The following is a 24,678-nucleotide window of genomic DNA, read 5'->3' as shown; positions in this document are numbered from 1 at the left end:
AAGCCCGGGCACCCTCTGCGATGACAGTGAGATTAGGGGATTTAGCAGAAACACTCGCAGGTGTGCTGCTTGGGCTCCTGGCTTCGTGCCCAGACCTCCCTCTGCCATAGCTTGGTTATCCATGCCACCCTCTGCCATAGCTTGCTTATCCATGACACCCTCTACGAAAGCTTGCTTATCCATGCCACCCTCTGACATAGCTTGCTTATCCATTCCACCCTCTGCCATAGTTTGCTTATCCATGCCACCCTCTGCCATAGCTTGCTTATCCATGACACCCTGTACCATAGCTTGCTTATCCATGTCACCCTCTGACATAGCTTACTTATCCATTCCACCCTCTGCAATAGCTTGCTTATCCATGCCACCCTCTGCCACAGCTTGCTTATCCAAACCTCCTTCTGCCATAGCTTGGTTATCCCCGCCACCCTCTGCCATAGCTTGCTTATCCCCGCCACCCTCTGCCATAGCTTGCTTATCCATGCCACCTTCTGCCATAGCACGCTTATCCATTCCACCCTCTGCCATAGCTTGCTTATCCATTCCACCCTGTGCCATAGCTTGCTTATCCATGCCACCCTCCGCCATAGCTTGCTTATCCAGACCTCCCTCTGCCATAGCTTGGTTATCCCCACCACCCTCTGCCATAGCTTGCTTATCCTTGCCACCCTCTGCCATAGCTTGCTTATCCCCGCCACCCTCTGCCATAGCTTGCTTATCCATGCCACCCTCTGCCATAGCGTGCTTATCCATTCCACCCTCTGCCATAGCTTGCTTATCCATTCCACCCACTGCCATAGCTTGCTTATCCATGCCACGCTCTGCCATAGCTTGCTTATCCAGACCTCCCTCTGCCATAGCTTGGTTATCCCCGCCACCCTCTGCCATAGCTTGCTTATCCATTCCACCCTCTGCCATAGCTTGCTTATCCATGCCACCCTCTGCCATAGCTTGCTTATCCAGACCTCCCTCTGCCATAGCTTGGTTATCCCCGCCACCCTCTGCCATAGCTTGCTTATCCATGCCACCCTCTGCCATAGCGTGCTTATCCATGCCACCCTCTGCCATAGCTTGCTTATCCATGCCACCCTCTGCCATAGCGTGCTTATCCAGACCTCCCTCTGCCATAGCTTGGTTATCCCCGCCACCCTCTGCCATAGCTTGCTTATCCATGCCACCCTCTGCCATAGCTTGCTTATCCAGACCTCCCTCTGCCATAGCTTGGTTATCCCCGCCACCCTCTGCCATAGCTTGCTTATCCATGCCACCCTCTGCCATAGCTTGCTTATCCAGACCTCCCTCTGCCATAGGTTGGTTATCCCCGCCACCCTCTGCCATAGCTTACGTATCCATTCCACCCTCTGCCATAGCTTGCTTATCCATGCCACCCTCTGCCATAGCTTGCTTATCCAGACCTCCCTCTGCCATAGCTTGCTTATCCTTGCAACCCTCTGCGTGAGGACCGCAGCAGTGAACCTTTATCTATAGGATCTTCAGACGCGCTGCTTAGATCTTCAATTTGTGCGTCTTCTGCACTTTCTATAATAGCTTCATTACTGAGAAGGCTTTCCCTAAAGGGTTGCAGATAGGTGCTTATTTTGCCCCTATCCTCAGCCTCTATTTCATTGATTTCCAGGATAGATTCTGTAACTCCTGTGGCTGAGTGTTGGCAATATTTCAGACAATACTTTTGACTGCTGAATATTTTCAGCTTTTGCATGGGCGTGAGATCCTGGGTACAAGTAACACGTTCCTTAGACCGTAACGAATAATTACAGCCATAAACCGGCATTCTGGATCATTCTACAGGCTTCATATGTTGCTTTGCTCATGTAATCACAAATCCGCTGTCGCCTCTATTTCTTTTCTGTTATTTAGTTTATTGAGGCGGGTTTACAGCTTTATAGTTTCGATCCCACATACATGTGAGGAGTTATATTATAGTTGAGCAGTAGTTAGAGTTGTAATAACCAGGGGACTTGAGTGGCCGGACCAATCATTAGCAATCTTACTGCCAGTATCCCTGTCTTGATTACAGTCACGGCAGGTGGTTCCTTTCTGCAAGGATATTTATCGGGTGTCTAATGAACACCACCAAACACTTCCTCCTCACTTTCACCTCACTTTTGCTCTTGGAGGCGGTCTTCAATGTTTCCAAAGACAGCAGCAGTAATCCTGGGTAAACTGCTTAAAGGGAAACATCAGTGTTGCCCGCCAGCACCGCCAAACACTTCCTCCTCACTTCCGCCTTCCTCGGTGAAGAGAATGCCAAGAGGGGACCTGTTCACGGAATGAAAATACTTTCAATTAGCTCAGTTCCAGCCCACGGGATGGGTGCTAATGGCATTAAGCACCCGTTCCAAGGGCTGGAATGGGTGGTAACGGCCTGGGACCCACGTTAAAAGCCCTCACTTTGCTGGGGCCACCAGGCCATTACCGGGCTGGTACGGGTGCTTAACACCATAGTAGTCTTACTTCGCGCAAATGATCATCCTCGCTAATATTGCACACTTGGATTTCAACAGCAAAGACCGGATTTGGGATAAGAATTTAATATAATAGGTTGATGAGGCAATGAGGTTATTGACCTGAGCTTTCATACTTAGCTCAGAATCTAAGTAAACAACCTTGTGTCTTTACTTTATCTTGTGTAGGCATCATACAATCAGCAATTTGAATGCTTTCATATTCTGGGCCTAGCATGTCAACATGAGCTTGGTTTTCGAGCCATTAAGAGCTAGGCTGCTCATTGCCATCCATAACTGGATTTGTGCATAAACCTTGTGTGGATATATGTACCCACTCAGCAGTACTTCCCCACATCACCAAGCTTTGCTTTAGCAGAACCAGCAAAATGGCTGCGCTGGCTCCTGTGGGCACCATTGCACCCAAGCTGCGTTTTCAGCGACAAAAGGATGGCTGCACTGTTTTGCCAAGCGCCATTGGGCAAGATGGAACAGGGAGCACCCTGAGAAAGGTTACTAGGTTGTGCTCTTGTTTGTCTTAAAGAAATGGAGTGAAAAAGCAGCGCTGTTTTGCTGCAAGCTCAAAATTACCATTGAAAAAGGGAATATTTCACCTTTAAAAATAATGCCGCTCTGATGCTATTTTTCCCTGTTTTCATCAAACTGCTTTTATCAAAAAGACCCTGTCATGCCCAGCCATATTCACATTGTGCTCCATCAGAAAAGAGCCTTATTCCTGAATGACAGGCTGTGCCATCCAAACCTGAGAAAATCAACAAAAGCTTTCCTTAAGCTACACGGGAAACGCTTACATTTTGCTACAAAATCTCAAAAAAAATCACTGCTTGAAAAAAAATCATAGCTTTCTGTGCACATGTCAATTTCATGAAGACTTTTGCCACGTACAGACTGTTGTGTAAAACAAGCTGATTACAGCTACAAAACCATCTGGGAATCCAGATGGAAGAGCAAAACCGGATTTGAAAGGAATATGCCAGCTTTCACCACATGTGTCAGAATGGGCTTTTACAAACCAGAGGAAAAAAATGCCTGTTTTAAAAAGTACAATGTTGAATGAAAGCTTGTCCATGCCTAGCAATGTAAAGGGGTTTGTTGCTGGGGAAACATATATAGGCTGTTTTATTCAAAAGGCTTGTTTTGATTCAGCACAAAATAAAATTAAAATAAAACTGTTAAACTGCATGGGCTGGATTTTGCAAGCTCCCAAAACAGGTTATTCCAGTTGGTCAGAGCTAAGGCTTCTCCCAAAAGGGAACCACCATAAACTTCCAGGACACGAAAGTGATAATTGATAGGTTGGAAAACTTTGGCTGACCACGAAAAAGAAAGTTCACATACTAATCAGACTTGGGTCTGGGCTGAGCCATTTTACAATGGAACTTCTAGGATGCAGATGTGCAAAAAGAAAATCACACATCCCTGTGACTTCTACAAGAAGCTTCAAAGAAAAACTCCATGACAAACCATGGATTTATGGGAATGGCCTGGAAGCTGTGCCCATATATGGGGAACAATACTGAACATTTGTTTCCAAAGACTATTTTATAAATAAAACTTGTAAGACTTTTATCTTTGCCACAGGACTTTGCAAAAATGTGAAAAGTTAACAGTTTAAATATGATTTTATGGGCTTTCATTTAAGATGTCATAGACTTCACTGACACCTGGGGAATAGAAATGGCAAACAGTTGGGTATTATAAGGAAAGTACCCATGATGCCATTGTGAATTTTAATACTTACATCCCTTATGATAATCCACACCCATGTATAAAGTTATAGAATTCTAGGCCAAATCTTTCATACTCAAAATTACTAAAAAGTATTAAAAGGGCGAAACAATGCTTATGTAATTTGTTAAGATGCTGCAACTGTATAAATGTGTCATATATGGGAAAATTGGATTTTAGCTAAAGTAACCGTGGGAGGTTTTGAACATTGTAAAACTCACATCATAAATCTGACATCCTGCCCTTGATATCCAAGCAGCTGAGAGCGAGGTGCGGACTATCACCCCATACCAGTGTTTTAGAGGTGTGCTTAGCTAAGCCTGCCCTACCATATACTTCTATCATGTCACTATGCATTATAAATAAGAGTCCCTGACAGGACTCTAGACACTCTGTCCTGAATTTCCTGCGGCTGTGTTCCTGATCTGCTCCATTCATCTTGCTGATTCCAGATTTCACTACAAGGCCAAAGCATTGCTGATCCTGTCCCAGCAAGGCCATTGATCCAGAAAAAAACCCCACTAACATCCCATTTAAAAAACGGAAAAGCTGTATTACCTTTTGCATACTGAAATCAGACCTGCTTGCTGCCCACTACCTGCATGCCCTCTGCAACCCTGCCATCCAGCTGTCCTTGCCATCCAGTGACCAGAATTTCCCAGTTGTTTGCTGTAAGGTGCGCCCGCCGTGTGGTGACCAGACCCAGTTGGCTGTTCTATAATTCCAAACCTAAGCGTGGAATGTGAGTATCTGCCCATCACAGAGAAACACATAGGAGGTCATTACGAATATGGAGGTAGTCATGCCGCTACCGGGTACCGGGTCCAGGTTCCCTGAATGGGGAAATACTGGGCCATTCCGACCGTGGAGGGCCTGGTATTTACCCATTCAGGGAACCCAGACCCTATGCATCCCCATTCCCATTCGAGTCCCCATAGGGCTCAATGGGAATGGGTAGCATGCTAACAAGGGGCCCGTTAATGACGGGCCCATTGTTAGCATGCTGGACCGCTCACGGGACCCGATAAGACAGCCTGGTTTTACCAGGCATCCTTAGCGGGTCCCGCAAGTGGACCTCGTAATGAGGGGGTAGGGGGTTAATGAGGCCGGCAGCTCTACCGGGCCCGTTATCCCCCTACCACCAGGGTTGTAATGACCCCCATAATCTCCCCATCTTGACCCATTTGTCTGTATTACACTCTCTAAGCAATCATAGCTATACCCTGGTAACTTGTTAAAACTGTTAGAATTCTCTGTGCATCCTGTCCTTGTTTTCTAAGGGCTAGCACCATCTCTCTTTTCATTTCTGTCTGGTGTAAATCGTAAGCCCTTAGTTATATTTTGAGTAATAAATTTAATTTCCAGTTGAAGTTGATTACTGGGGTGATAAGGTTGACCTTGCAAATCAACCTTGGAGTTTACTGTGTTCCTCTTTATCAATATAGTCTAGATAATTTAGTTTAAGTAACATTTGCCTTTCTTTCAAAACTAAAGTTTTCATTTTAACTGCTCTATTTTTCCTAAAACTGAACCCCATTCCACCCCGGAAATCCCATTCAAATCTTCAGCTGCCACCATTCTTTCATTGTGATATTGTCCCTGTGATATATGGCTGTGCCCCATATTAAAATTGGGTGATTTCCTTTGAATCTTGAAGTAAATAAAATATTGCATTTTCACCAACCAGCCTGTTCATGGTTCATTGTGACCCGGGGTATTTTAAAAAGGGGGTGTGAGACGAGTTGTGTACCATCTCAAATTGAATCTGTATAAAATAAAGAGCAAGGCATCTCAGTCGTGCGCTACATACTAGGCTGAGAGCAAGGTGTGTGGCGCCCGATTGAAATCCTTAACACTCGCTGATAACGTTTGAATCTTCCTTACAGTCTCTTGTTATAGGGATTACGAATTGGGTATAGCTTGTGTATCCGAAAGCCAGCTGATCTAGCAGATCAAACAATCAAACAAAAGTTTTGTGAACATGTTGTATAACACCAGTGAAAGGCAGAAAGCCAATGGCAACTCCGCAGGGGATTCTAATAGCCTCTGCAGCTTCCTCACCCCTGAATACTCTGGATGAACGGTCCACCAAAAACGAGTCTACCCATTTTGCAGCATTATCTGTAATTTGAAGTATGTTGCAATCTGTCAACCAAAATACAGTGGTCTGCAATATCGATTGCCGCCGACAGGTCTAACAGCACCAGGAGAGCAATGTTCCTCTGAACCATTATTGGCAAGAAGTTATTCTTTAGATCTGTTTGGTACTACGACAAGCCTCTCTAAATCCCAATTGTCATTTTCCCAAGATGTTATGAGTAGTCATATATTTCTGGACTTGTATATATGCAGCCAGGTCCACAATTTTTTATAGGAATGGGATGTTGGTAATTGGTATATGGTTTGAAGGCACGCCACTGCAGGCTCACACCAGAAAGAATACAACCCGCTAGGGAAAAAGGCCTGAGCCACCGCTTGCAAGGATAACAAGTCTGTATTCCTATAAACAGGAGCGCATCAGCAAAGACCTCTGCTGCCGCAGAACGTTCTGCTAATTATGGGGTCATTTATGTCTTCATTACATACACTGAAAACCCCACATGGCTGGTTGGCGAGACCCTATACATGGGCGGCCCACTCCATAGGGGATGCTAGGTCATCGGTCCCAGCCTTCTCGTCCATCTCTGTGCACGTGGGCGCTGCTGGGCTCGTCATACACAGTAGAACAGGGCCTAACAAGCAATTAGTTAGTTCAAAAACAATGCTACTCTATCACTGTAACACTGCACCTGGCGGACACAGAGATGGGCCCTGGGAGAGGGCCGAGGTCAAGCTTACTCATATAACCTTCCAAGGTCTTCAGCCCTCGCTTTGGACTATAATTTCATCCCTCCCGGCACCTCACAGCACAAATCACGTGACCCAAATAGGCGAGATAACCTTGCTTTGTGATCCTTTTTTGATCGATTGGGGGTCTTACAGCTTTATGGTCGGTGGTCTGGGTCTGGCTGGCACTGTGGTATGTGGGGTCTTAGGATCAAAGCATAAGCAGGCTGCAGCTCTGACGCAGGGGGTGTTGGAGCTGAAAGGCCATGCTTTCAGTATCATGGGATGGTAATTGCTGAGGTGCTCTGCCCCCTTCTCATGGCATTACAGAACAAATTCTGCCCGGGGCGCGAAGGCCTACAACCTCTGAGAAAATGAAAGGCTTGTGGCTCTCTCTGAAGCTCACTCATGGTGTATAATGACTATGCAAATCTAATACTAACACATTTGGTGCTTTCGCCGCGCTTGGTCACATGTTTCAAAATGGCTGCCAATAACAAAAAATGTCTTTTTTGCTTACCCCCACTATATAGCTCCCAATGCATGCACTACGCAGTTGTGCATTCTCCTGCGTGCACACCCCCTGTTAGGAGGAATTCTCATTTATGGCTAATTTCCCTCACCTAGTGGGTCCCTCAGCAGCTTTGCTGGATTTCTGCGGTTTATTTTTTTCCACCAGGTAAGAGTGTGAGCCTTTTTTCCCACTCTTACATATGTTTTGCCATGTGTATTTCTACTGTTTGTGTGATCTTGGGCTCTGGAGCTACACAACTCCATGAGCCCCACTTTTTGTGTGTGTTACACAGCACCTTCAGTGCAGTAACACAGGGTTGTCTTTGAGACTTCCTCCTGACTCCCTTTTTCTGGGGCTGACTACTATCCCCCAGAAACAGGTAAAGTCGCCCTTAACTTTATATAGTCATTTAAACTACAGACCCAGTACACCCGATCTTACATGGAGTATTGGAAAGGGTTAGTTCCTATCCCTTTTTGTCTGTGCCTCTCCGAGCTTTATTTTGCTCTCTTTACACTAAGAATTGGCTGGTGGCAGTGGTATCTACCCTAACCTTTCTACCGTAATTATACTATATAAACATGGTACTGTTTTAGGCTATTATATTAGCCTCGAACTTAAACCCGCTTGACCAAATACTTTTTATTTCGGCTCCTGTTGGGTTTTATCAGCATTTCTTTTTGTTAAAGTCCTTCTTGTGTTTTACTTTGCGCGGCAAAGCAGGTTTGCCTTTTTTGTTCACCGTCTTTTGGCGGGCTTCTACAGAGAAGCCCTCCTCCTGGCTCCTGGGTTTCTAGGTGGGCTGAATGTGAGGGAGGGCTGTAGTCACCCCCTGCACAGGGTCTCCTTGGAAACCCAAGTCGCATTTTGTCTTGATTGGCTGAGGTGGTTGTCCGGGCTGGAAGACCATGTCTCCTTCCCAATAGGTTTGTTGGAATACTATAGTCCAACAAGGGCTTCTTCAGCAGAGGTCTGACCCATGACTGCTTTATAATTTCCGGTCAAGTTCCTCTGAAAAAGATCCATTAATACATTTTGTAATCAACGGTACAGGTTCCAGTGCACAATCCACTGCACATGTTGTGGCAAAAGGTTTCTTTGGGGCCCGCAGGCCATGGCCTTCAGCTGTTACCACTGTGCATGTAGCACTAATAGGTTTCTCTGGGACACAGAAGCCATGGCCTTCAGCCATAGCCAGTGGCAACAGCCTTCAGGCATGGCCACTGACCATGTTGCAAAAATAGCATTCTTCGGGGCCCTCTAGCAATGGCCTTCGGACATGACCATAGTGGCCACTGTGCATGCTGCACCAATACCTTTGTTTGGGGCCCATGGGCAGTGGCCACAACCTTCGTCCTTGGCCACTGTGCATGCTGCACCAATACCTTTGTTTGGGGCCCATGGGCAGTGGCCACAACCTTCGTCCTTGGCCACTGTGCATGCTGCACCAATACCTTTGTTTGGGGCCCATGGGCAGTGGCCACAACCTTCGTCCTTGGCCACTGTGCATGCTGCACCAATACCTTTGTTTGGGGCCCATGGGCAGTGGCCACAACCTTCGTCCTTGGCCACTGTGCATGCTGCACCAATACCTTTGTTTGGGGCCCATGGGCAGTGGCCACAACCTTCGTCCTTGGCCACTGTGCATGCTGCACCAATACCTTTGTTTGGGGCCCATGGGCAGTGGCCACAACCTTCGTCCTTGGCCACTGTGCATGCTGCACCAATACCTTTGTTTGGGGCCCATGGGCAGTGGCCACAACCTTCGTCCTTGGCCACTGTGCATGCTGCACCAATACCTTTGTTTGGGGCCCATGGGCAGTGGCCACAACCTTCGTCCTTGGCCACTGTGCATGCTGCACCAATACCTTTGTTTGGGGCCCATGGGCAGTGGCCACAACCTTCGTCCTTGGCCACTGTGCATGCTGCACCAATACCTTTGTTTGGGGCCCATGGGCAGTGGCCACAACCTTCGTCCTTGGCCACTGTGCATGCTGCACCAATACCTTTGTTTGGGGCCCATGGGCAGTGGCCACAACCTTCGTCCTTGGCCACTGTGCATGCTGCACCAAGACCTTTGTTTGGGGCCCATGGGCAGTGGCCACAACCTTCGTCCTTGGCCACTGTGCATGCTGCACCAAGACCTTTGTTTGGGGCCCATGGGCAGTGGCCACAACCTTCGTCCTTGGCCACTGTGCATGCTGCACCAAGACCTTTGTTTGGGGCCCATGGGCAGTGGCCACAACCTTCGTCCTTGGCCACTGTGCATGCTGCACCAATACCTTTGTTTGGGGCCCATGGGCAGTGGCCACAACCTTCGTTCTTGGCCACTGTGCATGCTGCATCAACAGTATTCTTTGGAGCCCACTAGCCATGGACTTTTGAGGACGATCAGTGGCCATGCCCATCGGCGGTGGCCACAGCACATGTTGCACCAAGACGTTTCTTTGGGCCCACTAGCCATGGACTTTGACTGTGGTAACTTTAAGCAAGGCTGGAGGAAGAACAGAGGGCGTGAATCAGGTGAAGTAGGTGGGAGTATCCTTGTGCCGACATCTGTGAGTGATGGCCAGCGTTTTGAATTCAATTTGTTCCTTTATAGGAAGCCAGTGAGCTTCCCTTCTTGTTGAGAAATGTGGGCCAAGAGTTTTAAGACCAGGGCTGATCTTAGGGACTTATTTTTCAGGAGTTGCAATTTTGCAAGATTTTTGGCAGAGGTCGCAAAAAAAGAACACATTGCAATTATCGAGCTTACTGGCAATACCGGCTCTGGCAAGAGTCAGCCAGGTTTGCGGGGGGATACATTTCCTACTCAATGAAATGCGTTTGATATGGCGGGACATGTTTAGCTTGGCATCAAATTTACAAATTATGTATACATTGTTGTACCAGTATGTCTCCAATGTGATTTGTACTCTACAGTGTGCCCTGATGAAGGCGACCATCAGTTCAATTTAACGAACTATATTTATTTATTTTTATTTATTCGCATTTGTATAGCGCACTTGCAGCCCATGGACATCGAGGCGCTGTTACAAGTAAGTGTTGGATTCTTAATTCAGCAGATATGCATGAGACCAGAGGTCTTATGGATAAAGAATTACAGGCATAGTTGCAGGTGAGGCATGATATTCATAATACAGTAACAGAATGCAGTCAGGTACGTTTCATACAAAGAGCTTGGTTTTAACAGCTTTGCGGAAGGCTTGGTGGGATTCAATCATTCTGATGTGAGGTGGCAGTGCGTTCCAGTGGGTGGCGGCCCGAGTGGGAAAGCTGGCGCCGCCAGCGCGCACCTTGCGTGATTTGGGCGTGACAATCGTGTTGGAATAGCACGTTCTTAATGGTCTGGTGGCAGAATGCTTGGAGATTCTTTGGGTCAAGTATGGTGGAGCAAGTTCATGGAGGCATTTGTGGGTGAGGGCGAGTGTTTTGAAGACAATCCTCTCTTTCACCGGGAGCCAGTGTGCCTGTCTTCTGACTTCTGAGATGTGGTCTTTTCTAGCGGTACCTGTGGCCGCCCTAAGTGCATTGTTTTGAACTAGCTGAAGTTTGGCCAGGTTCTTGTTGGAGGTCCCAACGAGTAGGGCATTACAGTAGTCCAGCCTGGATCCAATTATTGCCCTAGCAATGGTGAGGCAATTCTGGCGTGACAGGAAAGGTCTGGCAGCGTTGAGGACTTTCGAGTAATAGGCTGAGGAGGAGGCAATGGCATTGACCTGTCTATCCATTGACAAGTCGGAGTCTAGGTAGACTCCGAGTGTCTACACATGTTTGGAGACCTTGATGGGAATGTTATCAATAGTGAAGGAAGTGTACTGTTCACCGAGGTTCCCCAGCGTGGAAGGTGCTCCTATGAGGAGGAGTTCGGTTTTTTCACTATTAAGGCATAGCCAGTTATCTGCCATCCATGATTGGATAGTGGAGTAGATGGTGGTAAGAGTTTTAGTATCCGCCAAGTAATCGCCTGTGAGTGGGATGAGGACCTGGGTGTCATCCGCATAGTTAGTATACGAGATGCCCAGGGAGTCAAGGATGCTGAACAGTGGCCTCGTGAAGAGGTTGTAAAGCGTGGGCGCGATACATGAGCCCTGAGGCACACCGCAGGTGATGTGGCTAGGGGTGGCACAGGCTGAGTCGGAGAAAACAAAAATCTTGTCGCCGAAACTGTAACGTTTATGATACTTTAACATTCTGTATCTAAAGTTGGCACTTAGCACTTTGGCACTTAGCACTTTTTATGCCTTTAGTGCTTGTTGCAAAAGCATCTCCACCATTCTATGAAATATATTAACACAGAGATGGGCATGCATGATTCCAATTAGTAATAGATATTTTCTCAACAATTTTGATACAACTATTTTGCATTACTATTGAATTAATATTAAAATATGATGTTGTAACTGGTTACCTGAGTGAACCTCTCCTTTCTCCACATCTTTCTTAGTTCATGAGTACTTAAACAATCCAAGTACTTTCCCATGAGACCTCCCCCCTTTGGTTCTTTATATGACTGCAATATAACCTATGGGAACTTGCAAAGCGTGCATTGCAATAGTGCTGAGCCATTCTCTATTTCCCCATATAATCGTTTAAATATAAACTATGGGAGATTGCACAGCGTGAGAAATTGCAAAGCGTGCAGTGCAATAGTGCACAGCTCATGCCTATTACTACGACATAAACTATGGGAGATTGCAAAGCGCTCATTGCAATAGTGCACAGCGCATGCCTATTACTGCGACATAAACTATGGGAGATTGCAAAGCGTGGGAAATTGCAAAGCGTACAGTGCAATAGTGCACAGCTCATGCCTATTACTACAACATACTTCTGTACCGGCTGCTTCCGGGAGGTGGGTCTCTTGCCTTAGCTGTCATCGCAGCAGGCATAATGGCTACCCTCCGGGGTCGGCCATCCGCTACAAGGAACGAAAGACCACCAAGACCACCAAGAAGAAGACCTGCTCTGCACATTCTGAAGAGGAACCTGAACTCTCATCTGAAGAAGACGCAGTTGGGGACGTTCTCCCGACTGATGAGAGTTGCAATGCCAGAGGACACAAACAGCCATGGCCACTGCTGAACAGGTCCAGGAACTTATAGCAGCTGTGCAAGGGATCTCTTTGGAACTCCAGGGAGTAAAGGCAGAGAACGCTGTGTTGAAACAACTCGTCACCTCCAAAGACAACTCTGCATCAGACCCTCCTCCCCTGGGACTTGCTTCGGGCTAGTATGATGGCTCACTAATATGGCTTAAGGAGTACATTGACGATTGCATTGTTAATTTCACCTTTCGGACCAACACCTATGCTATCGACCAGGCTTGAGTGGATTTTATGGTCTCCAATATGGTGGGCAATGCCCTTGCTTGGGTCACAACACTGGTGACTTTGGCCAACCCAGTACTGCATGATTTTCAGGCCTCCTTGGCTGGCAAGAGTCGCACGCCCTACTACCTTTCCCGACTTGATTGCATTGACACTGCTCTGCAGATAGGCTACCATCTTAGGGAAAGAAGGGCTGAGCTTAAGAAACTCTCGAACAATCCTAATTGCAGCCTTCCCCGTCCTTCCTCACTAGTCCTCCGGTGATGCCCCAAGAGAAGTACCCATGCAAATAGGCTCAGCCCGAAGTCTGTTATCCTATGCTGAGAGAGAACGGGAGCGAGAACATGGTCTATGCATGTATTGCAGGGCTGATAGCCACTTGCTTTGAGACTGTCCGGAAGTACCACCCAGGAGAACGGGAAATGAAAGATCCAGGTCCTACGAGGAAGTCAGGAGCGGGGTGCCAAGAATGGTTCCCTGTTAGTCACCCATACCCGTAAAAAGGATCAGGACTTGATAGTCGGGCTGCGGGCAATTTCTTGGATGTCATTTGGGCCCAGAAAGATGGAATTCTCTGTCACGAGAGTAGGGAGAATCAAGCTGTAAAAGGGGTCGACTGAAGACCCCTGTGTTTGGGTCCCTTTACTCATACTTCGGTGCCCATGGCATTAGCCTTCTTCAACCACCAGGAGTCTATCTGTTTTGATCTCATCCAGGCGGCTCACTTCCCGGTTATTTTGGTTATTCCCTGATTGAGGTTGCATAATCCTTACATCGTTTGGAGCAAGAAGACGCTATGACTTCAGTCTGACTACTGTTCCTCCCATTGCTTCTCCCAAGCCCTCTCTATGGCCTTGGCTTCTCATTTCATCACTAAAACTCAAGATTTCCTGTCCACCCTCTCTTCCTCTTCCTCCTCCTCCTCCACTCCTGGCCCCCCTGTGGCCGCCTCTCCTCATCCCTTCTCTTCCTTTCCATTGTTCACCCATGACGATGTTTATAGACAGGTCCGATCTATGAAAGTTTTGTCAAAACAGGTTCTTTCCTGTTCATCCAGAACCATTAAGGACCACATCAACACCCTTGCTCCAGCCTTGGCCGATTTCTGCAATCACTCTTTTGCCACTGGAACCTCCCCATCACTCCTTTCCTGGGCAAACTCTTGGAAGAGCTTGCCATCTCCCAGTTCACAATTCACACTGAATCTGTTGGTTTTCTCCATGACCACCAGTCTGGCTTCAGAGCGGCCAGAAGTATGGAAACTGCTCTCCTAAACATCCGTGAAGTCCTGCTCTCTAACCTTGACCCTAACCTTCCTTCTGTCCTCATTATCCTTGATCTTTCTTCTGCTTTTGATACGGTCAATCATGCTATCTTGCTCAATTGCCTCTGTGATAACCTGGGTATCACCGATCAGCCCTGGCCTGTCTGACCTCCTTTCTCACTGATCGACCCTCTCAGGTCCAGATGGGGTTCTTCCTCTCTTCTATCTCTCTCTCTCTCTCTCTTTACCTGTGGTGTTCCCCAGGGAATCTTTCTCTCTGGCTGTTCAACCAATACCTGGCAACTCTTGCCCACCCCATTGCTGCTCTCTGCTCCAATTTTCAGTGTTATGCAGATGACACCAGCTCTCTTTCAGACTCTCCTAGGCTGCCTCTACTCCTCTCATTCCAGACTGTCTGTCCGCAATTCAGGAGTGGTGTGCCGCCAATGATCTCTGCCTTAATGCCAGTAAGAAAGAGATCCTCCTCATCTGAACACCAGTTCCTTTCTTTCCTCTCTCTCTCTCTTGCCACCCACTCTGGGTCCTCTTCCTGCTCCTACCTGTGAGGGTAAGAACCTTGGGGTCATCTTCGACTCCACCCTTTCCTTCTCTCCTCACATCTCCGACGTCTCTAAGAAGTCAAACTGTCAGCTGCACCTCCTAAGATGTATTCTTTCTTTCCTCACTGTCTCCAGAGCTCTGGTTCTCTCTAGGCTCGACTACTGCAACAGCCTCTTTCTAAATCTACCTGCCTCTACTCTCTGCCCTCTGCAACTTATCCAGAAAAGGACTGCAAGACTTGTCCTTGGCCTCAAGCCCAGAGATCGTATCTCTCCAGCGCTGAAATCTCTTCATTGGCTTTCCAGTGGTGGCAAGGGTCAAGTTCAAGACTCTCTGCATCGTCCACAAGACTTTCTGGGGCCTGAGACCGCACTACCTCCAACTCCCTCTTCCTAAACATCTCCCTTCTCGAGCTTCCCGCTCATTCCCCTCCAACTCTCTGAGGGTCAGTCGCTTTTCCAAGCAGAGAGTTGGGGGCAGATCTCTTTCCTCAGCTGGGGACTCCCTCTGGCTCTCTCAAACTTGAGCAGAACCACCTCCAGAAGCAACTCAAGACCTTACTCTTTGCTTCCACTTTCTCTCTTCCGCTCCCCTGCTGATGACCCATCTGCTCCACGCACTGGTCGCCTGGCCTACCTCTGAACTTGGGCCCATGAATTCAGGAATGAGAAATGCCACAACTGACGGGGGAAATCCGTTCACTCAGTATGGAACAAGATTATATATAGACTAGAACAGCTCACTGGGAGACCTGATGTGTTCTATCCTATCAGTGACACCGAACCCTCACGAGGAACAAAAGGGTAGATGTCTGTACAGGGGATAAAGAAGTTTCTTTCTTAGTTGACACGGGTGCGAAACGCTCATGTATACGTGAAGGCAGGTTTTCTTTGTTCGGCGACACCATAAATACTCAGGACTTCACAGGAGCAACAAGTCGTGTTCCTTTTACAAAAGAACTTCCAGTCTCCATATGAGAATGTGACATGAATGTGCCACTGCTATATGCAAGGCAAGCACCGGTGAATATATTGGGACAAGATCTGATGACACGGTTAAACATGACAATCTCATTCACGGAGAAGGGCATAGTATGTTCAACTCCGGGAATGCATTATTTGAACATGTGCAAAATGATTGGAGCATACGCAGGACAAATGGCAATGAGAGCTATTCCATTGGAACCAGAAATATTTGCTTATGGAGTGTGCATATTAATGTCATGGGACAATACAAGCAGCCATAGTGCGAAGAGAAATGGCCCTGCTTGATGGTTATGATGATGAAGGCAGACAATGGTGCGCAGTGATTGCCATTGGGGAAAGTTACAGATTGACTGATGTCACCAATGACGATCTGTTTGAAGAACAAACAGGTGAAGATGAGAGAACAGTCGAGGTTAATCACATCTATTTGGTGAAAATGATCAAAAGAGAAGTGCCTCAGAGAATGATGCTGGCACAAAAACGTCCTGAATATTTTGATGACGACATGGCAAAAGTGCCTGTCACAGTATGGACTACAGGCCCTTATGATGTAGGCTTACTGAAAGGAGTCGGAGAAGTAAAAATTAAATTGAAACCAGGAGCAATTTTACCAAAAGCACAACAGTATCCCATGTCTAGCGAAGCAGATGAAGGGATTTCTAAGACAATTTCTGCCATGATGGAGCAGGGCATCTTAGTGACGTCATAGTCGTCATGCAATACTGCAGTTTATCCGATGAAGAAATCAAAAGGAGGGTCTTGGCGTTTAATCCAAGATTTACGAGCAATAAACCAGATAGTCGAGGCCGAGTTCCCTCTAGTCCCTAACCCGTCCACGATCTTATGTAATATACCCGTTGAAGCAAGGTATTTCACAGCGATTGACTTGAAAAATGAATCTTTCTCAATCCCATTGCACAAGGATTCACAAGATTTGACATTGTTTACGACAAGATTTGACATTGTTTACGACAAGTTTGTCTGAAAAGCACAAGGCTGCCTCAAGGGTACTGTGAGTCTCATTCGATTTTCAACAGAGTCCTGCAGATGGACCTGAGCAATATCGCATTAGAGAGTGTTGTTTTACAATACGTGGATGACATTCTAATTTGCAGCACGACAGAGGAAAAGTGCAGACACGATTCTATTCAGCTATTGACTATACTGGCTGAGAAAGGATATAAAGTTGACAAGGAGAAGTAACGATTTTGTCAACAAGAAGTGCTGTATACAGGCCAGCTAATCTCACATGAGGGGAAAAAGGTTACCCCTGAAAGAGCTGAAGCCATTTTATAGACGGCCAAACCACACAAAATAAAACAAATGCACAGTATTCTCGGATTATGTGTCAGGAATCGCCAGTGGAAACTATGGCATTGTTGGAAGCATTAGTTCCATCTTAGAACACTTTCTGGTCTAGTCCTCATCCAACATGGCTGACGTAGGTATATAACCATGCCCTGCCCACTGCTCTTTGCGTTGTATCTGTCTTTTTGACTGCAGCGCTGCCGCTGCTCACTCCGCTAAGTAACTGCCTTGTGCTTTCTTTCTTGCCATCTAGTTGTATTCCTCTTTGTATTACCTCTCGTGTTGATCTCCTCTTGTTCTGCTATTCCTTTCATCTTACGGCTCGACCGTATTTTCCTCTATCTAGCTTACATATCTTTCGGCGTTCCTTCGCCACTCCTCTCTTACCTGATTCGTTCCTTCGACTCGGGTTTCTCCTCGCGGCTCTTCCGCGAATCCGTCTTTGGAAGGGTGGAAGTCCTTCTCTGCCCTTCTTCTTACGGCTCTGACTGTTCCAACTTCAGTCTTGTTTACCTAGTCTTTCGGCTTCTGTGGCTGTCCTCTTTTTCCCGGTCCGCCCTTTCGTTTCGGGACTCTGCTTGTGGTGTCTTCTGCGATTCAGTCTTTGGAGGAGCCGTGATTTTGGATATTACCAGTACCTTCTTTCCGTATTTCTTTTCCTTTATCTTTTCTTTCTAATCTTGGTTTCTGACTCTCAGTCTGTTACTATGTTTTTCTGTCCTCTTGTCTTTTCTATTTAATACTGCCTTTCTCTCTTACCATCTACAGTACACACTTGCCTTTCCTATTTTTCCTGTTCGGCTGCCACAGACTTGACTTCAGTTGCTGGTAGTCCTGAGTTGCTGAAGTGTATTCATTCAATCACCTGCCGCCATACTATTTGCCACGGACTCCTATTATCGGCCAAGGAATTTGGAAATCAGGGTTTTTTGTAGCCAATTGGCTTTTTCCATGATTGTTTGGGGTTTGGCTCCTTGGGGTTCCCCAAGGGCAGGTACCAATCCCTGCAAAGGTGGCCTACGAGGGAGCCAGACCCTATTTACACGATCGGAAGGATCGAAGGTCTAAGGAGAAACAATCACCAGACAATTGTAAGTCCCGCAAGAAGACAACCTCAACCACCAAGGACAATTCATTTGAAGAGACAGGTGAGGAGGAGGTTAGGGAAGGTGGGCAGATGTCTGACATTATGAAATTATGTCAGGGCATGGGTGTTTGACTACAATTCCTACACCAGACCCTTGTTACAAGCTTTGAAGAAAGCACAGGCAATGAAAGAAAATAATCGTGTGGACAGAGACTATGGAAGAAGGGTTTATTGAGTTAAAAAAGGCCATTTGCACTGCACACGTTTCAGGGATTCACAACTATGCAGATGAATTCTACCTGTTTTCACAAACGAATGGCAGTGTTATGACAGCAGTACTCACACAAAGAACCACGTTGGGGTACAAGCCCCTTCCATACTACAGCGGGAATTTGGACCCAGTGATGAGGGGTCACTTCCAGTGTGAACAAGGTTTAGCTGCCGCGGCGTTTGCCATAGAGAAGGCTACAACCATTATGATGGGATGTTCAATGATGTTGCTCGTCGAGCATGCATTATTTGCCATTCTAGAGAAACCAAAAGGCACATTGACATCTCAGAGAGCTTCTGCTTATGAAGTGGTCATATCAAATCCAACGATTAAAATAGTTTGATGCAAAATAGTGAACCCAGCTATGTTTATAGCAGAGCCAATCACTGAAGGAGAGCCAATACATGATTGCGTGAACTATGAGGAGTTCTATGATGAGATTCCCAGAGTGAAAGAAAATGCATTGGTAGGAGGAGAAATCGTCTTTGTTGATGGTTCTTCGAGGATCAATCAAAATGACGGACAGAGGTATACTGGCGCCGCTGTGATGAAACACATGGCTAATGGGGAATTTCGAGTACTCATTAGTGCACAATTACCCTCACACTATTCAGCACAAGCTGAAGAATTATTGGCGTTGATACTCACACTCGAGAATCACACAGACCAGGAAGTGACAGTGTACAGTGACTCCGCTTATGTGATGTCAACAGTACATGCAGGCCTAGCGCACTGGAAAAGGAGGGGCTACCTCCGAGTCGACGGCACACCAGTGCAACATGCAGCCTTATTGGACAGGCTCATCAAGGCACTACAGCTTCCTGTGGCCATGGCAGTCATGAAATGTGCCGCCCACACGAAAGGAACAGATTTTATCTCACATGGAAATCAAGCAGCAGACATTGAAGCCAAGCATGTGGCGGCTAAAGACAAAATAATCATGAGTGTGGAAATAACTGATGTGCATGAGAGAATGACTGTTGCACGAAGCGAGCCTGAAGGTTATAGCAATCTGGCACGAACTCAGTTAGTAGAGCTCCAAGGGGAGGCACCACAGGAAGAGAAGAACCTATGTAAGCGACAAGGGTGTTCTTTAAACCCCTCTGAGAGCTTGTGGCAACAAGACAGCACTGGTAAACCGGTGCTGCCTATAGCCTTATTAAAGATAGCACTGGAACATTTACACTATCCAGTGCACATGATGAAGGAGAATCTAGCAGCAGCGATTGCTGAAGACTGGTTTATACCGAACTTGGCAGAACACGTTGTATTTGTTATGGTGAACTGTATAATTTGTCAGCAGTTCACGGCTGGGCATACTCTACGTGTGATTAGTGGAGTCATCCCAAGGCCTAAAGAGCCTTTTCAGCACTTGCATATCGATTATGTAGATATGATTCAAGTATGTAAAGGGTACAGGTATCTAATTGTTGTGGTGTGTCCATTCTCTAGATGGATAGAAGCAGGTCCATGTACACACCCAGACTCTACATGTGCGGCCACATTCTTGGTGAGGGAGGCGTTTCCCAGATGGGGAGTGTTTTAAGTCATGAGGTCAGACAATGGTCCTCATTTTGTTAATGCAGTATTTGAACAGATTAGCTTGTTGCTTGGTATAAAGCACAAGTTTTCGTCAGCGTATCATCCTCAAGGGAATGGCATATGCGAGAAGCTCAATGGCTTGATAAAGGAAAGGAGAGCCAAGTTGAAGCTTACTCTGAAGAAGGGATGGCTACACTCTCTTCCACTGGCACTGTATGCACTCAGAAACCAGCCTGGTTGTGACCATCATCTCACGCCGCACTAAATCGTAACAGGCAGAAGGATGCACACGCCATTGACACCGCAAAATAGAGCTAGATGTGATGCCCAGCCAACAGGAGAAGTGCTAGGATTGGAAATGTAATACTACTTGAATTGCATGACATCTTCTCTTACTGTCATTTCCGGACAGCTGCAGCGACAACAAGAAGGGTGCAGGGCAGCACAGAACACAGAGGGAGGTACTACTAAAGACCCAGTTCCGAAATTTCACATTCCTCCGATATTCCCTAGGGACACAGTCCTGGTGAGAAACCACACAAGAAAAAGGTGGGATGAGCCAAGGTTCAACGGCCGCTTTAGAGTAAAGGACATTACACCCTCTGCAGTCAAACTACAGGGAAGAAGAGCTTGGATCTTTCTGGGCGACATCAAGACGTACATCGGAGAAGACCCTTTGCCCGCACCCCACTGCGTAGAACTACAGACAACAGGGAAGAACCACAGCATGTGCAGACGCGATCCATGACGAGGAAGAAGGATGCATGACCAGCAAAGCAGACACGAAGAACATTTTGTGCAAGTTGTGGCATGATTTGGACACTTCCTTTGAGAAAAATAAGGGAAAAAGGGACATAAAAACACAGACATTCTGTGTATCGTAGTTGCAGGGTGAAGAAGAAGAATTGCACATAAGTCACAAAAGTAGCTTGTCGATTTTGGACTTTTGGACTGAGGCACAACAAAGCCTTGAAAAGGAAAGAGATGCCAGATTTTGATCGAGGATACGATAATTGGAAAAGAATACAGTATCCTGACTCGTTTGATACAGAAGCCTTGTTTGGACTTACTCATGGTGTCACGCAATAGTGACCTCATCAAAGGCATTCTGACATTCTGATCTATTTCGAGTTAGTATTGAGGTCATACCATCGTTGGTGGGAAGAATCACAAGCATAACAGAGTTTCTTCAAGACCCTGAAAACGAAAAGACAATCAGGATGCTGCTCACAGTGATTGCAGAGCAGTTCCTTTTGCTTCTGGAATACAGCGAGGACAAGACAAATGTCCCTGTCACGAGAAGATAGCAGACTAGCTAGTAACGTTTTCTTTCACTTAATTGAAGACTTTCCAGAACTTGTGGGGAGACATGCCAGTGTTGATGTCCTCACTTTCATTAGAGACCCAGCGAACTCTGTACAGATGGGTATGCTCCTGCATGGTATCATAATGCAGGTCGAACTTTATAATCAACAGCAGAATCACCAGAGAAGATCGTAAAACTTTTCTCCTAGGGACAGATCGTGAAGGTGTTGCCAAGGACTTTAGTTTTTGTTCATGCTGAAAAAAAAAACGTCATGTCATCCAGAGCGAAACAGAAAAGAGACATTGACCAGGAACCGGTCTATTTTTGAACACGCAAATTAAAAGACTTGCTGAACTTATTGCCTTATTTTGAACTTTTGTTTTTAGAGAAAGAACTGTTTCCAGAGACAAGAGACATTTCAATATTCGGACAAGGAGCATAAGCAATGTGTAACCTGCAAATAGAGACAGCGGAATCCAGATAAAAATAACAAATGTTAGTATATATTAAAGGTTTGTTTGCTTCCTTAAATGATTGAGATGGGAAACCAGAGCAGTAACGTTGTTCTCCCTCATGAGGAGAGACGCACATATTGGCCAAGGAACAAATGCTGTAAGCTCACTTACACATGCATTATTTATATGTGTATAATATGTATTATCACATGACTGTCATTGACGATTAGAACTGCATTTTTCATTGGTGCACAGAGCGTTCAGGTTCCTGTGCACCTGCCTAATGATGTATGCATGCAACCTACAAAGGTACCCAGACCTTACATGGTCATTCCAGTTCCTAGAAAAGATGATCGAGTGACTGAGCTTGAGATGGATGTGATAAATAATGACACACACACGAAACTTGTTGTAACAAATGAATTGTAACGCCAGAGACAGGGTCAGCAAAGTAAACCCGAGAAGGGGTTGAGGGAAGGTACACATAACCAAATAATTAGTCCATACACACCTGGTCTAGTGTCAACAGCTGCAGAATTACATTCCATAAAATGGGAAGAGGCCGGACAGAGCTCAAAAATAAGCATTTTTATCAAAGGGTGGTACAAGACACATGGAAAAGGAACCTTTAAGGAGACAAAAACTCACGAAAATGATCGAGCGGAGACAGCACTGACAAGCACGCCTGACCCAGTGATGAAGAGGTCAAGCTTAACTCCTGCAATACAATTGCGTGAACAGACAATGGCAGGTTCAATATGGACGTTCATAACCAGGGCCAAAAAGAGACAGGAGGACAAGGAAAGGCTTACCAGACCGTATCCTACCAGGATAATGTATGTGGACACGCCCAGATCATTGATGAAGATATCAGAGAATCCTCCAGCAAGAAGAAGCTACACAGATGTGTTTAAGGATGTGGTTATAGCAAACTACAGGAAGACCTTTAGTATTAGAAGGAGCACTCAAGAAGACAATAATGAATTGAACGATTACTTGGACAGCACAGCACACTTGGGAAACAACATATGGTACCAACACATGAAGGAAGTTGGAAGATGAACTTCAGAGGAAGAATGCTTTGTGTGTGCACTCTGACCTTACAGCATGGGGAAGTCAAAAATGTTCGTAGCTGTTGAAGTAGATGTGCAGACAGCACACTGTCTGTCACACATAGCAATGTGCAAGACCAAAGGTCAGTTCATGGGTAGTGATGCTTCACTCAAGTGGGCAACTGAAGAGACTGATCCAAATGAATATGTACAGGACATAAAGACAAGAAACAACGGCAAAACAAATAACATTGTGATAAGATATGAAAAGCCTGGAGTTAAAGGAGCGGAGATCAGAAGGGAACCACCCAGAAACTGAACGTCCAAGGGAAATCTCTGGAGGAAACGCAAAGATGGAAGAACAGAGGCAAAATGCAAATCTGGGGAACAGTGCTTTCACTAGACGGATGGGAGAAAGGAGTATTGATCTGCAGAGCATGGATGGTCATTGGACACTATAAGGAAACCATTGAAAATGCACAGAGGATATGCAAACCATTATGGCCGAGACTGGCCAGACTGTTAACATGGGTCGAAGACAGAGGAGAACCCCTACACATAGTGCCATTGGAGAATTCCAAACTGTGCTTTAGAAACAATGGTACAAGAAAAATGGGAGAAAATCAAAACTGTGGACGGATTTTTGATGCTACAGGAATGGCAAGTGGTACTGCAGTTATCATGGATCACTATTGGGCTTGTGGATCAAAAGCCTACATCAGACGGCCTAAAGATTGGGGAGGAATCTGCACATTGGTGAATGTCCATGTTCCTGCGTTGGTGATTCTGAAAGGTGACCTGAACATTAACAGTTCCCCGAAAGCAGATGCTCACATGAGGAAGAAGAGATCCGTGGGGCTGATGAGCCGAATGAAGAAGAGAGAGAATTACTTCTCTGCTAAATCAGAAGAAGCCTTTCATGCAGTCCCGTATCAACACAGGCTGTTCAGCCTCACCTCATTAGTGTTCACAAGAATTTTTATGCCAAGAATTCAGGTTGGAGCAAATACTAAATGGTTGCAGATAACCAGATGGGAGTTACTGCAGACCATCAACATGACCATAAAAGGATTCAATGCAATCAAGAAAGAATTAAGGGCGATTTTACTAATGACGCTCCAGAACAGATATGTCCTAGGCATGGTCACAGCTATGGATGGAGATGTATGTGCAAAAATCAGAGAATCATGTTGCACATTTATACCTTCACATGATGACGAGAATGGAACCTTAACAGAGGCCATAGGTATGCTGACAAAACTACAGCATCAAATGATTGATGAAACTGACAAAGTTGATGATGGCAGTTGGTTTGGATCACAGTTTTCAAGGGTTCCACAATGGATGGCAGATGCATTCAAGTTCCTAGGAGCCCTGTTGATGATGATATTGCTTGGATTCTGTGTTATCAAGATAATAATCTCTCAGTGCCAGAAAACTGCGAAACGGCCATAGGGATGAAATCATGATGGATGTCGAGTCAGGATGGAAGCCCAAGGACCTGACTGACAAAGAAATAAGAGATTTTGTGAAGGCCAGCATTTATGCACACGAGGTAACAAAGTTTGGTTATCCAAAGAAACAGAGAAAATATGTGGGAAAATGGATCTATTGCAATCCAAGTGGAGAATGACACCTAATGACATGGAACAAAGATGAGCACGTAAGAACAGCAGGATGTTTAAAGGGAGTGATAAAGATATGGACCCCAAAGGAACAGTTCTGCAGACCTAGATGTCTAGATCCAGAGGATGACAGAAAAGTGAATCCAAAGAAAGAAGCGAGAGTGGTCGATGAATCACCCAGAAGGGGGAGTGAAGAGGAAGTGGCAGACATCGTCCGCACTCCAGCCACCCCCTTTGAAGTGCCAGGAACATTCACGCCAAAATATGTGACACGTGGAGAACAAATAAATCAGCAGAGAGCTGCAGTTGGGTTCTATCCAGTGCCTATCGCAATAACA

General features: G+C 46.1%; 1 protein-coding gene across 1 annotated transcript; it reads right to left on the bottom strand.

The window, feature by feature from the left end:
• Positions 1 to 321: 321 nt before the first annotated feature.
• LOC138448116 (glutamine-rich protein 2-like) lies at positions 322 to 1,338 on the bottom strand. The gene has a single exon (XM_069604665.1). The coding sequence runs from the start codon at positions 1,336 to 1,338 to the stop codon at positions 322 to 324; it is 1,017 nt and encodes a 338-aa protein (XP_069460766.1).
• Between the last annotated feature and the right edge of the window lie 23,340 nt (positions 1,339 to 24,678).

The sequence above is a fragment of the Ambystoma mexicanum genome, chromosome 3q, assembly GCF_040938575.1.
Source record: "Ambystoma mexicanum isolate Mex_15411 chromosome 3q, UKY_AmexF1_1, whole genome shotgun sequence".
Classification (NCBI taxonomy): Eukaryota; Metazoa; Chordata; class Amphibia; order Caudata; family Ambystomatidae; genus Ambystoma; species Ambystoma mexicanum.
This window is presented reverse-complemented; position numbering and strand designations above follow the sequence as displayed.

Bases quoted from the DNA above. Each gene is read 5' to 3' on its own strand.
- LOC138448116 (XM_069604665.1), bottom strand. From the start codon at position 1,338: ATGGCAGAGGGTGGCGGGGATAACCAACCTATGGCAGAGGGAGGTCTG.